Genomic DNA, 15,795 nt, shown 5'->3' on the forward strand with positions numbered 1-15,795 from the left:
CAATTTAAATGCAGGAATTTTTAAAAATCTCATTTATTTATTCACCTTCTTATGGGCCCCTAAATTGCACCCTTCACTGTTTTTCTCTATTATTACAGAAGTACCAGCCCCAAAGTTCCTTTGTTTCAATACGAGCACAGAAAATAAAAGAGCATAGCAATCCTTTAAGGCCGTGTCACTGATCTCTTGCCCAGATGAAATGGCACACCCATCATTTGCATGATCACTAGTCATTTGTCCTTCTAAAATGCTACACCAAGAACCTTAAGGAACTCTGCCTTTTCCTCACAGACTAGAAAGAAACTTTCTTTCTTGGTTATGGTTTAAGAAAGAAAAAAAATGAAGAAGAATGTTGGAAAGGTTTTACTCTGTTTTGAAAGGTAAACGGGGGGCTGCTCCTCCTCCGTAGTCCTTGGGGGCTCACCACCGTGCCTCTAGACTGTTGAGAGCCAGGCCCCCGTGTGCCCCTCGCTGACCCCTGGCCCAGCACCTGTGCCCAGCTGCTCCTGAGGGTGGATTGGTTGACAACACAGACGTGCTGCAAAGCACCGGGACAGCTGAGAAAAGCCTTTTCTGTACAGTGGCTGTCAGCACATGAAAATTATGGCCTCAGAGAGCCAGCAGTTCTATTCCATCCTGTTCCTTTCCTGCTCCAGGTTTCACCCCCCAAATTAGAAACCTGAGGATGACAGAACCCATGTGCAGACAGGGCTCAGGCACGCGGTCTGTTGTCTGCTCCAGAAGTCTGAGGGGCAGTTTCTGCAGGGCCATGGCCACCTGTGATCTGTCAGACCCCGTGGGTGTGAGGAAGCATATGCACGGCTGCGGCATTTAAGTCATTATGAAGATGCACTGCACAATGGTACCAATAAAACAACAAATACCCAGAGTGAAACTAGTGAAATCTGTGTAAGATCTTCACACTGAAAACTACAAGACATTGCTGAGAGAAATTGACCGATGCCTAAGAAAAGGCAGCAATACATCATGTCCAAATTATATCAAATATATTATGTTCAATATATCGAAATTGTCAAAATGTCCATTTTCTCTAAATTATTATGTAGAATTAATGCAAAAAAAAAAAAATTCGGCAACAGAAGCACTGTTGGAAGGAAGAGCTTATTTTAATCTATAAAGGTCGATTTCAGGATTCACCTAGCCAAAATGATAAAAGGGGTCAAATTTGTCCCTCAATCTCTTTGTTGTTCACTCATTAATTTAATCACAAGATTAAACGCCATGTAATTTCATCACAAATATTCATTAAATGCCACTCAATTTCATTGTGCAGCAATGACTACAACCAGCAGAGTGAGGGGGTCAGACAGAGGGAAGAAACTAGACACCCCCAGGTGGTGGCAGGTGGGTGGGGGGTGGGGCTATGGAAGGTCTTTCCAGAACAGGTAACTCTTAGCTGCATCTTTGAGTAAAAAATGGAACTGGCCTTGTGAAGAAAGAAGAAAGGTATTTTGAGAAAAGAAAAGCTCGTCCCAGAGCCCAGGGAGCACAGCCGGGCATGCCCTGGTGGGGCTGGAACACAGAGGGGCTGGCGCTCAGGGCACCTGGAGAAGCAAGGGACCTGTAGGGCTGTAGATGCCAGTGGAAAGGGTCATGGTGGCCTTGCGTGCAGGCCAAGGGGAGGATTGTCTTGAAGGAACCAGCTTCCCTCCTGTTTTATCAGGTACCTGCAGCCTACAGGAAATACACTAAAATGCTATATTAGTCAGGGTGGGCTCATAGTAAGAGCTGTAACAAACAAATCTCAGTGGTTTCACACAAGTTTACTTCTCGTTAATTTCACATTCCCACACTGATGAGCTGGAGGGGAGGAAGATGGGGGGGGGGGGGCCTCTCCCTACAGGCTTTCAAAAACGGATCTCCTTCCATCTAAGCACTTCACCATCTTTTAAGGCTTCAGGTGAGGGAAGAAAGGAAGAGAGGGGAACTGCAAGGAGGAAGGTTATTCTGGCTCCAGGCCTGGCAGTGTCACATGTCACTTCACCCAACGCCTCTGTCACATGGCCCCACTAGCTGCAAGGGAGGCTGAGAAATATAACTTAGCTGTGTGTCCCAGAGGGAAAGCACAGGGCATTCTCTCCCTTAAGAGCAAATTAGAGCCCAAGAGATGTTTTTTTATATTTAAGGCAAGTTTATTAGTGATTTATTATGCTAGACCAGAGGTCAGCAAACTACAGCTCCAGGGGCAAGTGTAGCCCACCACTTATTCCTTCTCTCCCTCCCCCACCACACACCCAGCTCAAGAGTCTTTATCTGTCAACAAGAAACAATTTTTTTTAGCATCTCTTATGGCCAGGCACAACAACAGGCACTTTGCATGCAGATGTCAGACCAATCACTAAGGTAGGTGTTATTGTGCCCAATCGAGAGCTGAGGAAACTGAGGCTCAGACAGATTCTGTGTTTTACCCTCAAAGTTGAAATACAGAAGAGCTGGGATTTAGGCCCAGATCTATCTGCCCCCAGAGTACAAGTACATATATTCTTTCTCCTATACTGAACTGCCTTCTGTCAAGAATCTTCAGCCCATACATTACATCAACAAATATAGACATCCATGCCATATCTGTTGGATATCCCATTTGGTTGTGTCCCTAACTTTGCCCAGAGCTCCATTCCAAGGTTTGCCAAGGTTCCCAGGGAGTGTGGTTCAGCTGTGGGCACCCCACTTCAACTCATAGGATTTTACCAATAGTTTCTCATCTCTGCAGAGCCCCAAGCTTTCTGCAAATAAACAGCAGCATTTCATCAGATAGAATCTGGGGCTCCGGGCTTGACATAAAGGGATGGTGCTTCTGTCCCAAGGTCCAAAGTGTGTTTGGGGGAACTGGCACTTGCTTCAACCACACAGAAGGCTGTTCTTCTCAAGATACTCTCGCCTTGTTCTTCATAAACAAACACCCAGCATATCTCCATGTGTGGTCCACGGACCCCCTGCATGGGTCTTTCATGCTTGTGAAAAATGAAGATTCCTGAGCTCCACCCCAACCTTTTGATTCCAAATCTCTGTGGATAGTTCACAGGAATGCCCAACAACCACTGCTCCAGAAGGTGCTTAAGAAATGGCTACAGATAAAATGATGATGAGAATCTGAGAATGGAGCATCCTATTCCTCATATATTCCTCTTGGACTCTTCCTTGTCCTCTGAGGCTGAGGTCAAGGTCAGTGCACATTCTGCCTTGATTCATCCCCAGTCAATCAGAAGAAAGCATCTCTTCACCACACCTGTCACCACTCTCGTCACATTACTGTCTCAGGGCAAGTCTCTCTGCCAGGCCTTGAGCTCATCGGAGAAAGAATCTTACCCATCTTTGCATTTTCAGCCTTGTCTAGTGCCTAGCATATAATAAATGCTAAATAAATTTCAGTTGAACTGTAGTTGACAAGTCAATATATCAGCTGTCAGCTTCTTCATATTCTCATTCCTTTTGTCCATATTTTCCTTGGTGTTGTCCTGTGGTCCATACAATCGTTGCTGCAGGGATCTGCTTGACCCCCTGCTAGACCAAGGCACAGACACGTGGTGGGGTGACTGCTCACTCATTAGGGTCTTCCTTTCACTCCATTAAATAAAAAAGCTGTTAAACTATTAAAACACTTTTGCCATTAGCAGAAAAGACTAGTTACTTGGAGAAACTCTTGCTAAAAAATAAGATTCAGCATAAAATATAATTTTTGTTGAATTTTTGGTATTTTAGGAAGTAAGGGAAAACCACATGCCTCTAATAAGACAGACAAATAACAACAACAAATTCAGCTGTTGTAGATTCACCCAGGAAGTCTGGAAGGGAGAGAGTGATTCCAGGTCGGTAGTGTCCCCCAGCTCAGAGAGAAGCAAATGCAGCTCCTCTCTGAAAGAGGCCAGGTTTCCCACAGAGAAGATCAACCAGCCAGAAGCTCACAATCAGCAATCACCAAACACACAACAAACGACACATGAGAGATTCAGAACACCAAGGGCTTCAGGTAGCGTAATTATCGGATTCAAAATATAGAGTAATTTTATGTAAAACATTTAAAGAAACTGAAAAATAGAAACACAAAAATGAGTAAGAAGTAAGACACTACCAGTAAATGACCAGGCATATTTGAAAGATAACAAATATGACCTTGATAAATAAAAGAAAATAATTGTGGAAATAAAAAATTCAAGGGATGTAACCCAGGTATGTAACAGTTTTAATACTCTTGAATACAAAGGCAATGATGTGGAAGATAGGTCTGAAAAATATCTAGACCATATATGTAGATACGGAACTGGGAAATAGGAGAAAGAGGTTGGAAGTCATGAAGGATAGCAAAAGAAGGTCCAGCTTATGTCTAATTAGAATCTCAGAAGGAAAGAACAGAGAATGGAAAAGGCAACATTGAAGAGTCAGTGGCTGAGAATTTTCCAGAACTTATTAAAGAACCAAAATTCACAGTTAAAGGAAATATAACAATTAGCTCATTCAGCAAATATTTATTGAATGCCTATTATATGTCAGATGCCTCTTAAAGGCAATGTATAAAAAGCTAGATAAATAAAAGGAATACTCACCTAGAGGCAACACGAGAGAAAAGGACAGTGAGACAGACAACAGACTTCTCAAAAGCAAAATGAAAGCTACAAGACAGAACTAACATCTTTAAAGGGCTGAAGAAAAATAACTGACAACGCAGAACTATTTACCTAGCAAAACTATCTTTTAAGAATAATGGTGAAATAAAGACATTTCCATATGGACAAAAACTGAGAATATTTACCAACTCGAGATACACACTAAAGAAAATTTTTAAGGATTTACATCAAAAGGAAGGGGGAAAATGAGATACTGAATGAAATAATGAGCAGAGAAAGTGTAAATATAAATCCAAGCATACACAATTGACACAAAAACCATAAATTAACAATAAAAGGACAGACCTAGAATATTGGCTACTAATGCCTGTAATGCAGGAGGGGGAATGACTGATAAAAGTGTTTAAGATTCTTAAACTGTTTAGGAGAAGGTCACAGTAGTAAATTTAGACCCCATTATGTAAACTTAGTAAAATTTCAAGGGTAACCACTAAAAATTGAAATAAAAGATCTCAATGCCAAACTAATAAAGGAAGGAATAAAATAGGATAAGAAAAACATTAAAAAATATTTTTTAAAGGAAAGAAAAAAAGCATAGAAAGAACAAGACAAAGAAAAAATATATAGTACAACCCAAAGATGTTGATTACCACAATAAATGGTATTGAGACTAGTGTGGTTAAAGACTAACCACACCAGTTAAAAGCAAAATCGAGTTACGTGCATTTTATGAGACACATCTGAACTAGGAGAACATGGGAAGCTTGAAAGGAAAGGCTAACAAAAGATATAGTAGGCAAATATTAACTAAAAGAAAGTTGGAGTAGCTATATTAATATCAGAAAAAATAGACATTAAGCCAATATGTATCATGGATTTTAGACAGGGTCCCTACACTACAACAAAAGGTTTAATTCACTATGTATATTTTTAAAATTCTAGGGGCCAGCCCTGTGGCTACATGGTTAAGTTCGCACGTTCCGCTTTGGCGGCCCAGGGTTTCGCTGGTTTAGATCTTGAGTGGGGCCATGGCACCGCTCATGAAGCCATGCTGTGGTGGCGTCCCACATAGCAGAACTAGAATGACTTACAGCTAGAATATACAGCTATGTCCTGGGGGGCTTTGGGGAGAAGAAGAAGGAAAAAAAAGAAGATTGGCAACAGATGTTAGCTCAGGTGCCAATCTATAAAAAAAATTAAAATTAAAAATTAAAAATTTTAAATTTGTATGTATGTGTATCCAATAAAATTGCCTCATATACATAACTTTTAAAATCTGTTGGAAATATCGGGAGAAACTGACAAACTCACCAACATAATGGCAAATTTCAATACTCTTTAATTATTCTCAATAGATCAAGCAGATGGAAAGTTAATTAAAATCGAGAATATATATATATATATATATATTTTTTTTTTGGTAAGGAAGATTGACCCTGAGCTAACATCTGTTGCCAATCTTCCTCTTCCTGCTTGAGGAAGACTGTCACTAAGCTAACATCTGTGCCAATCTTCCTCTATTTTATGTGGGACACTGCCACAACACAGCTTGATGAGTGGTGTGTAGGTCCGCGCCCGGGATCTGAACCTGCGAACCCCAGGCGGCTGAAGCAGAAGGCACGAACTTAACCACTACACCTCCAGGGTAGCTCCAAAATCTAGAATATTTTAACACCACACTTGACAAGCTTCAAATATTGAACATCTATAAAACCCTGCACCACATAGCGAAAGCCTGCACATTCTTCTCAAGCATGTATGAAACATTTGTAAACCTCTTAGAAGGCCAGAAGGCATGATTCAATAAAATTCAAAGAATCAGTATCAAATAGACTGCATTCTCCAACCACACCAACGTTAACTTAGAAGTCAACAATTAAAAGATAAAAACATCAGGGCCAGCCCCATGGCTTAGGGGTTAAAGTTCAGCATGCTCCACTTCAGCGGCCTGGGGATCCCAGGTTCGGATCCTGAGTATGGACCTACACCACTTGTCAGCCATGCTGTGGTGGTGACCCACATAGAAAGTGGAGGGAGACTGGCACAGATGTCAGCTCCGGGCTAATCCTCCTCAGGAAATAAATTAACAAATAAATAAAATAAAATAAAAACACGAACATACATTTAAAATTTGAAAACAAGTCTCTAACAAAACCATGGGTCAAAGAAGAAAATAAGGAAATTAAAAATACTGAGAACAGAATAATAATTAAAATCTGCATTTCAAAACTTGTTGGGTGTGGTCAAAAAAGTACATAGAAGGAAATCTATAGCTTTAAATATTTACACTAGAAAAATAGAAAGACTGGAAATAGTTGAGCTAGGCATCCAACTTAAGTTGGAAAAAGCATACCAAGAGTAAATGCAAAAGCTGGAACAAATAACAAAGGGGAGAAATCAATGAACTGGAAAATGAACAATGCCATAGTTGGTTTTTTGAAGTAATAACGAAACAGATGTTCCCCTGGTGAGGCTGACCCGGCAAAAAACAGAGAAGGCACAAATAATATTAGAAATAAAAACGATACAAAAGTAAGATCTCTCTAAAGTGCCCAGAGGAAATCAGAGACTCAGCCCAGACTAAAACTTGGGCTGGCTAAACTCCTTTCTCCAGTATCCACAGCACTGCAATTTCATGCTTAACAAATAATGGGGACAGGAGGCTGATGGCACTGATGTCTGCAGGTTGGCCTACCGGATTGGCCTTATGTTGTGTGATGGATGAGCCCAATGCAAAGCAGAGACACATGAAGTCAGCAGCCAGCCCCAGAGATCGAAGCAGCCAGCACTCTCTTCAATGAGTCAGTTACTTCCCTCAAGTGGACTTTCCTTTTTTTGGTTTTGTTTTGTTTGGTGAGAAGATTGGCCCTGAGCTAACATCCGTGACAATCCTCCTCTGTTTCATACGTGGGACACCGTCACAGCATGGCTTGAAGAGTGGTGTATAGGTCCGTGCCCAGGGTCCAAGCCTGCCAACCCCGGGTGCCAAAGTGGAGCACATGCACTCAACCACTATGCCACCAGACCGGCCCCGGACTTTCCTTTTTTGTAGGAGAAAAATGATCTGGAAAGGAAAAACAGTCTATTTTTAAAGCTGCTCTGAAGCCCAGTTCCTAGTAAGAGACTAGAGAGAAGTCCTTTTTTTTCTTTCCCCATTCATGGCATATAAGCAAGCATTTAAAAGTCGTCACATCAATTTCAAAGACTCAGTCCCTGAGCAACAAATTGAAATATTTGGGTGGTGGGGCTCAGACTTCTTGGCATTACATCGTGCTGTGTTTTGTCCAGCGTCTGACAACCAGAAAAGGCTGAGATCCAGACGTTAGAGAAGTCTGCACGGAGGAAATGAAATGTAGGTGCAAATCCACTGCCTTGCCTCGAGCGGGAGAAACAAGGAGGGGAGCTGGACTGAAGCCATTCTGTACTTGGCACTGAATTCTAACTTAACTCCTGCAAACTGTTTTGCTTTGTAAAACACAAAGAAAGTGGATGAGGTCTGAGGGACCCTTTTGCAACACTGACATCAAGAGCACAGAGCGCTCTTCTCACCAAACGAAGGCATGACCTCCCCATCCGCGGGTCTGGCAGAACGTGGTTCCTGACACCACGAAATAAAACGAAGCGTCACATCGTCCAGAAGACCACGATCGTAATGAAATAAATACGAAGGTCCAACAAGATTTCTGGCAGGTTCTAAAGTGTGAGTGATCTGGGGATCGTGGTGGCTGGACTTGTTCCAAGAACTTAGAGCACTGCCTGGAGGAAAGGGGGCTGATTCACAATCAAGACCCCAGGATTTGAACCCAACTCGGCTCCATAAAAGGTCTTGGGACTCCGGCAGGTCCCTTCATATGCCCTGCGTCAGGTCCTGCTTCTAAAGCCAGGACAATGACACCTCCCCCACAATGGTGCAAGGATTAAATAAAATAGCCATATGAAGACATTCTGGAATCTTCTCACCTTATAAACTGCCTCCAGTTCACCCCCTTTCCGTGATTAATATGTTAGACTTCAAATCTGTAAAAATACATTGGGTACACGCTGTTAGCCAAAGATAGAATCGCTCTGACAGAATCTGAAAGAACGAGAAAGAATTGGCTCATATTCAAAACCAAAGACAGCAAAATATTAGCCATGCAGAGCTCTGAGAGAGCGTGAGTAATTCTGGATGGTGGAACTTCCTGAATAGACGGGGGGTTTCCTCTTAAGAATCGAAACATTAAAAACAAACAAACCAAAAAGAAGCAAACAAACTACCGGGGATAAAAACCATCCCGAATATAATTCAACTCGTTGGTGGCCTTATGGAGCACATTTTGAGGCTCGTTTTCCTTTTCCTTGAAGATTATTTTATCATTGTTCTGAACACACAGAGCAGCCATCCAGCAATAACACTGATGGCATTCATAGGACTGACTCTAAAGGGCTTAATCCAACCCCTAATTTTACAGATGAGAAAATGAAGCCCAGAGAGATTAAGAGATTCATCCAAGCCACACAGCTAGCGGGAGACAGAGCCAGAACCCCGGTCTCCTGACCCTCTAGCTTTTCACTGCCTTTTAGGAGCCGCTGACCTTCAGTAGACTACCTGTGTCTCCTTGAAACGAGCCCGGAATCCCAGAATGTTTCTAAAGTATCCATGTGGGTACTAATTTACAGAGTTTTATGTCTTCCCTTCTCTGATGTCCACGGATCACATTCACTTTCGCAAACCCCACCGTAGCGTGTATGCGTTTCGCTTCTAAGGGCTCCTTTTATTCTTCATGTGAGGTTTAAACGTCTTCAAAACTCAGGTGTCTGCTCTCTAAGCAGGACCTTCTGATTCACCCGAGCAGTAAGCATTAAGCAGCCGTGCTGAATGGAATAGAAGCAGCCACCCAGCGGATGCAGCTCGAAGGAAGCACCAGGGATAACGCCCTCTCCTACCCAGGTCCATGTCCTATCCATTTCGACAAGACACCACAGCTTCCAAAGCAGTCTCCAACATTACCCACGGATTAACTAGAAATTAAAGTACTCCAAACACATATACACATTGCCTAGCTGGGTTGCCACAGAGTTTTATCTCAAGAGCACTTAGCATAGCACCATACACAGTGCTAACACACCCACACAGGATATGGTAGAGGATGCTGGACTTCAAACATCTATAATCCCAACTCCAGCGAGGCGAGGTCACCAGACCAAAGAACACCGTTAACAGGGGCGGAAGAGGCACTGCCAACTCTGAATAGTGTTTGTGACAATAAACACAATAAAGACAAAAATTTTTCTTCCCCAATTTGCTTGAGCACATCAGCCATTTTTTAGAAATTAAATTGATCTATGATTGCAAAGTTCAATAGAACTGCTCATCCCTGGAAGACGCAGGCTCCAAGGAGGCAGTCCCCACGGTATGGACTCAGGAAGATGGAACTGCCATCCCAGCCCAGAGCAGAAACACAGGTCCTGCCGCCATGGCTGAGGGGCCACTTAACTCCCAGGGCACTGCCTGCCCAATCATACCCAAAGAAACGTGGGGACTGCCCCCCACCTGGCCCCAGCAGCCACCGCACACAAGTGGAAGAGGGAGGGTTCACTTTGCAAGGCTTGTAGCCTCTCCTGCTGCGTTCCCACCATTGATGAGCAGGAAAAGAATTAAAACTCTTCAAAACCTCAGCTTTCTCAACTTGTCTCACAGATGTTGCTCTTTGCCCCAAAGCAATTTTACCAAAACCGGTTCCCGGGAGTGCCTCAACCTTTGTCCCCTTGCATTTCAGATAATCATTTCCGCAACTTTCCAACACTGCCTTCTCCGTTCCTTTGCCCCCTGGGGACCACGAGCCAATGCGGACCTGCTCGGCGTCGCTCACCCGGGACTGCAGTTCTCTAGTCTCTACTGCGAGTCGACCCATCATTTCCAATGACCGCGCAAACACATCCCAGAGATAACGGACATCGCACCAGAGGCTTTGATGCCGGAGGTGTGCGTGCAGCATCTTAGCACTTGGCTTCTATGACAGTTTTCGTTCACACCTGAAACCAAAGCATCTCTCCGTTAACTCACTAGCAGAGGAAAAGAAACGAAAAGCATTTCTCGGGCTTGTACGACACAGCCCTTCCAAGCGTGGGACGAACCTGGTCGGCCCCCAAAGGTTATCAACAGGTCGCAGCCTCCCCGGACCATCCCCGGGGGCCGGCTTCACACACTTCCCGCGTCTGCGTGGGGATCGGATAGCCGTGCTCTGCCCCCGCCGGCTTAGCACAGGCGGGACGGGCGCGCCCCACAGGGACACCGGGCGCGGGCCGGGGCGCGCTGTGTCCCCGCGCGGGGCAGCGGCGCCCTTACCTCGCTGACGATGGTGGAGTGGGCCTGGGCGTACCGCCAGCCGCCCCGGCACGGCACGAGCGGCGCCGAGCGGTTGGGGAAGGCGGCGAGCGGGTCGGCGCAGCTGAGCGCGCCCGCGGCGGCGGCGGCGGCGGCGGCGGCGGGGACAGTGGCATTGGCCGCCTCCAGGAGGTAGCGCTGGCAGCTGCCGTCGCCCCGGCGATCCGGGGGCGCGGGGCCGAGGAGGGCGGGCGCCGTGCGGTTCCACTCCTCCTCGGGGCTCCAGCCGCAGCGCTCGGCCAGCGCGGCGGCGCTCGGCCCGCGGCACCAGTAGTGGTCGGGCCGGCTGCCCAGGAAGACCACGCCGACGAAGAGGAAGGCGAAGGTGACGCCCGTCAGGCACAGCAGCAGGAACACGCGCCGCTGGAAGCGCCCGAACTCGCCGGCCCTCTGCAGCGCCTCGTCGAAGGAGGGCATGGTGCGCGCGCCCGCCGGCTCCCCGAGCGCGTCCTGCCGCCCGCCGCCCGGGCCTCCGAGTGACCCGCGCGCCCGCCGCCGCCTCCTCCACCCGCCGCCTCCCCGGCGCACCCGCCCCACGCCCCCGGGCGCCGCGCCAGCAGCCGCCGCTCCTCCTGTCCCAGGGGCGCTCGCGCCCGCCACCCTGCCACCCGGCCCGGGGCGCCCGCGGCAGCCGTGCCCGCTCCCCGGGGGCGTCGCCGCGGGGTCGAGGTGGGCGCGCGGCTGGGCCTGGGAGGCGCGGCCTGGCGCAGCGCCACCGCGCGCCGGGGACCCGGCGGGGACTGCGAGTGACGGCACAGCCTCCGGCCTGGCGCGGAGCTCCATTCGGTCCCTGCCAGCAGCCGGCTCTGCTGTCGGCCCCGGGGCGCGCTCCAGAAGCAGAAAGTTCCAGGGCCACCCAGATGCTCCCGGGGCTCCTCGGACTTGGTCTCTCCGCTGTCCCGAGGGCCCCGGAGACCCCCTCCAGTCCTCAGCCCCTCGGTGTGCCGAGCCTGGTCCGCGCACCCCTGGGCCCGCGCTGTCAGGTCCTCGAACCGTGCTTGACGTTGCCCTTGACCCATGGCAGAGCTAGAGCCACGAAGGATTCGGTTTTGGCGACATCTCAGAGATCGTCCAATGCTTTCAAAAGGGCAGCTGGGCAACCCACAGCGGTTACGCGACTTGCTCGGCGTCCTGGAAGTTCAAGGTGAGAAGGGACCTCAGGCCAGACTCCATACAGATTTCTTTAGCCAGGGCCGCCTGAGCTACTCTTGGCCTGAAATTGCCCGGAAAAGGTGCTTGTTGGTCCGTTTGAATCGTTGTTTTTTTCTTTACTCGCTCCCAAAGATCCTCAGAGCTGTGTAGGTCACCGCCTCCCCGTCTCTGTCCCCGGCTCGGCTGCCCTGTCCTTGTGCGCGCCAGCTTACCGGTCACCCAGGCTGAAGCCTTTGGGAGGCTGAACACCCGCCCTGCTGACAGCGCACTCCCTGGCTTGGCCTGGCCTCCTACCTCCAGACGGGTTTTCTGAGAATTTCTCCAGTTCTTTTCCCCAGACCCCCACTCCCAGTTGTTCGGCCGTGTTCTACCCTTACCTGGCTTTTCTCGAAGGGCCAAGTGGCTGATGGAGCACAGACTTAGGTGTCCTCCTTCCAGAACAAGGACTCCAGAGCCAGGCTGCCTCGATTCAAGCCGGCTTCATCCCTCAGCCGCTTGTGACCTTGAACAACTTACTGGCCCAGCCGTTTGTCTCATCTGTCAAATGAGGCTAGTACTCTCCTGGGGTCGGTGGGAGACAAATGGATTAATATAATAAAGTGCCAGAAAAGTGCCTGACGCATAGTATGCCCTTTGATGTGTTAGCTGTTGTTACTGTTCTTACCTGTTGCTGCCTAATACTACGGGAGGTGCAGGGTTTTTCTAAGGGTTACAGATGCTGTGTGAGATGAAACACTGTCTGAAGGATCGTTTTTGTTGTTCTCTCCTTCCTCAATCTTGGCTCTTAAAGCCCGTCTCTCACCTTGTTCACAATGACTTCTGTGTGCACATGTCTCTGGCTCCAGGGTCTGGTCCATATTTTTAACAGCCGCCAGGACCCCAGACTCCATCTGTCCTCCTCCTACTCAGCTCTCCCTCCTGCCCTCCCCTTTGGTCTAACTATGGCCTCACCCCAGCCTCAGAATCTCGGTATCATCTCCGTGCCCCTCACTCCTCAGGGCTGCACTCAAATGTCACCTCTGCTCGGTCCCCCCTTGCCATCCAACCCTGCCATCCAACACACGTGGACACGTACCCTGTCCTCCTTGGCTCCCTTCCCTGCTTTTCTGTCTCCAAAGTGCTTATCATCATGTAACGATGCATATTTTTATTCCTGTTTACTATATTTTTACTTATTTATTCATTTTATCTGTGTCTCTCCACTAGAATGCAAGTTTCCTGAGGGCAGAAAGATCTGTTTTGTCCATTTCTATATTGCCACCATCTAGAACAGTGCCCAGTTCATCTTAGGTGCTCAATAAATATTTGAAGAATGAATGGATGCTTGACACACACACCCCCCCCCACACACACACACACAGCTATCCCCTCCTCTCCACTCCTCTTCCACCATCCTTGTGGGGACCGCAGTGCCCCTGGGAGACCCTCACCTGCGGCGGCTGTCCTGTGTTCCAGCCTGCACTCCCCATTGTCTTCCCACAGTGCAGCTCAGAGGTGCCACCTCCCATGGCTTGCCTTACTTTCCAAATTAAATCCTCATTTCTCAGCCTCCCTTGAAGATTCTCACCTACGTCCCTCACAAAGTTGTCCTCTCATGTGACAGCCAAACGTAACTACTGCTCGCTAATCCTCAAATCCTTCTTGGACTGGCCTACATCTACGCCTGGACACACGAAGTTCCCTTTTCCTGGCATTTCCCTCCTGCCCCTCCCTGCCCACGGCCCAGCAAGGCCCAGGCTGAATGTCAGCACTCCCTTCTCGAAGCCTTCCCCACCATGGCCACTGCCTTGCTTCCCAAGGAATGTCAGCTTCGTCTGTGCTCCTGGCACATGTGAGAACCTTCCCATGGAATTTCACTACATTCTTCTCTGTATTGTAGTTGTCAGGGTATTTTAACTTTAATTACCTTTTTTTTTAGTGATGTGATCCAAGCCTATGGACAGGTAGATCAGTAGTTGCCAAGATCATGGACTTCAGAGCCAGACCTACTAGGTTCAGATCCCTTTCTGCTCCTTTTAGTGAGTGACCTCCAGCAAGTTATTTAGTGTTCTTCTGTAAACTTGAGTAGTAACAGAACCTTCTTGTTTCTAATGCAAATCACTCGGAACGGTCCTTGAAACATGATAAGTGCTATATAAGTCAGCCGCTCATAAAGAGAGCAATGAAAAAATACCAGCCACTCTCGGAATCAGCAAATGTCATGTTACGATGTTTGTTTTAGACGCCTGGTTATCAAGAACGAACACTCGTAGGCACAGCTGAAGTCTCCTTCACACGCCTTCGGATCATGTCCACTATCCCCTCCCTTCCTTCTCGAAGCAGCTGCCAGGCTCTTTCTTCCGAGGGTGGGCTTGGGAAAAAGGTCCATACCGGCCCAGGAAGAGGGCTCAGGACCTCGGTCAGGGGATCCTGGGGTCCCACTTCCCAGGAGAGGGGGCTGGGGATGGGCTTCAGATGAGTACAAACCTTGGCCCTGGGGAGAGGAGAGCAGACACAAGAGAGCTGGAGTGCGCCCCCCAAGGCACAGGACCTCTCCTGCCCACGTGTAACTATCATGACGTTATTATCCATTTCATTCGTGTTTTAATCCTTTTAATACATAGGATCACACACAAACAATATATAGTATTTGGAGTGCTTTGAAAGTTACATAAAGCGTACCGTACTTTATACGTATTTTTCTGCCACTTCTTTTTTTCACTCCACATCATGTTTTCGAGACCTATTAGCCTCGATAAATACAGATCCAGCTCATTTACTCTGCTGTGTATCATTCTATTGAATGGCCCCACTCCAATTTATCCAGTCCCCTTCTCATTTTTAATTTTTCACAATTAGAAATAACGCTGCAGTGAATCTCTTGTGCATGTTCCCTTGTCCAAGCCTTGATTATGGTAAATGCCTGGAAATAGACTAGCGGGACCACAGAGCGTGCATACTTTGAGCTTTGCCAGACCTCACCAAACTGCTTTCAGAGGGGTGGCCCCAATTTGCATCGCGCCAGCAACAAATGAGAGTGTCCACATCCACGCCCGCATTTGGGCTTGTTAGACTCAAACACGTTAGCGGATGCTCTGGGTGTGTAAGACCCAGTCTCGTCGTTCTGCCTGACGCATCCCTGACGTAGGCGGATAGAACATATTTTACAGGTTGATTCATCCATCATTCAGGTTTCATCTTTTCGAGTCGCCTCTTCACATCTTCTGCCTTTGTTTTCTTTGTTACGTATTTTTTTATTATTGAATTTTTGGGAAGTTATTTATATACTTGTGTATTCTGCTCCTTTGTCAGCTATGTTCTATCTTCTTAGTCTATGATTTGTCTTTTGACTTTGTTTATAGTGTCTTGGTAACTAAAAATCTTTAAATTCTGGTGTAGTGAAATTTAACGATTCTCTCTATAGCTTCTGCTTTTTGCGTCCTGCTGAAAAGAAATTCTACATGATTGTGTTTCTCGGTTTGTCGTTCTGCTCTCCTGCCAATACATCACTATTCATTATGATAGTTTTATAATGTCTTAATATCTAGTAGGCCAAATCCCACCTCTTCTCTCTCCTCTCCTATTTTTGGGCTTTTTTCTTCCATTTAAATTTTTATACTTTATTAAGTTCCATCAAAATTTGACTGGGATTTTTTTTTTTTTTTTTTTTTTTGCTGAGGAAGATTCACCCTGAGCTAACATCCATTGCCAATC

The 15,795-nt window shown here is 47.0% G+C and overlaps 1 protein-coding gene and 1 long non-coding RNA gene across 3 annotated transcripts in view; one reads left to right on the plus strand and one right to left on the minus strand.

Moving 5' to 3' along the window:
* SLC22A3 (solute carrier family 22 member 3) overlaps positions 1–11,735 on the minus strand; it is a 95,185-nt gene extending 83,450 nt beyond the window's left edge. Inside the window, exon 1 of the mRNA XM_046669665.1 lies at positions 10,912–11,735. Within this exon, the coding sequence (XP_046525621.1) occupies positions 10,912–11,733 (822 nt within the window). The 5' untranslated portion in view covers positions 11,734–11,735. The remainder of the gene's footprint in view (positions 1–10,911) is intronic.
* Positions 11,736–11,955: 220 nt separating this feature from the next.
* LOC124243735 (uncharacterized) overlaps positions 11,956–15,795 on the plus strand; it is a 27,852-nt gene continuing 24,012 nt past the window's right edge. For both annotated transcript variants that reach the window (XR_006889765.1, XR_006889764.1), the window contains exon 1: positions 11,956–12,094. This is a non-coding gene — a long non-coding RNA (uncharacterized LOC124243735). The remainder of the gene's footprint in view (positions 12,095–15,795) is intronic.

The sequence above is a fragment of the Equus quagga genome, chromosome 8 (genome assembly GCF_021613505.1).
Source record: "Equus quagga isolate Etosha38 chromosome 8, UCLA_HA_Equagga_1.0, whole genome shotgun sequence".
In the NCBI taxonomy this organism is placed as follows: domain Eukaryota; kingdom Metazoa; phylum Chordata; class Mammalia; order Perissodactyla; family Equidae; genus Equus; species Equus quagga.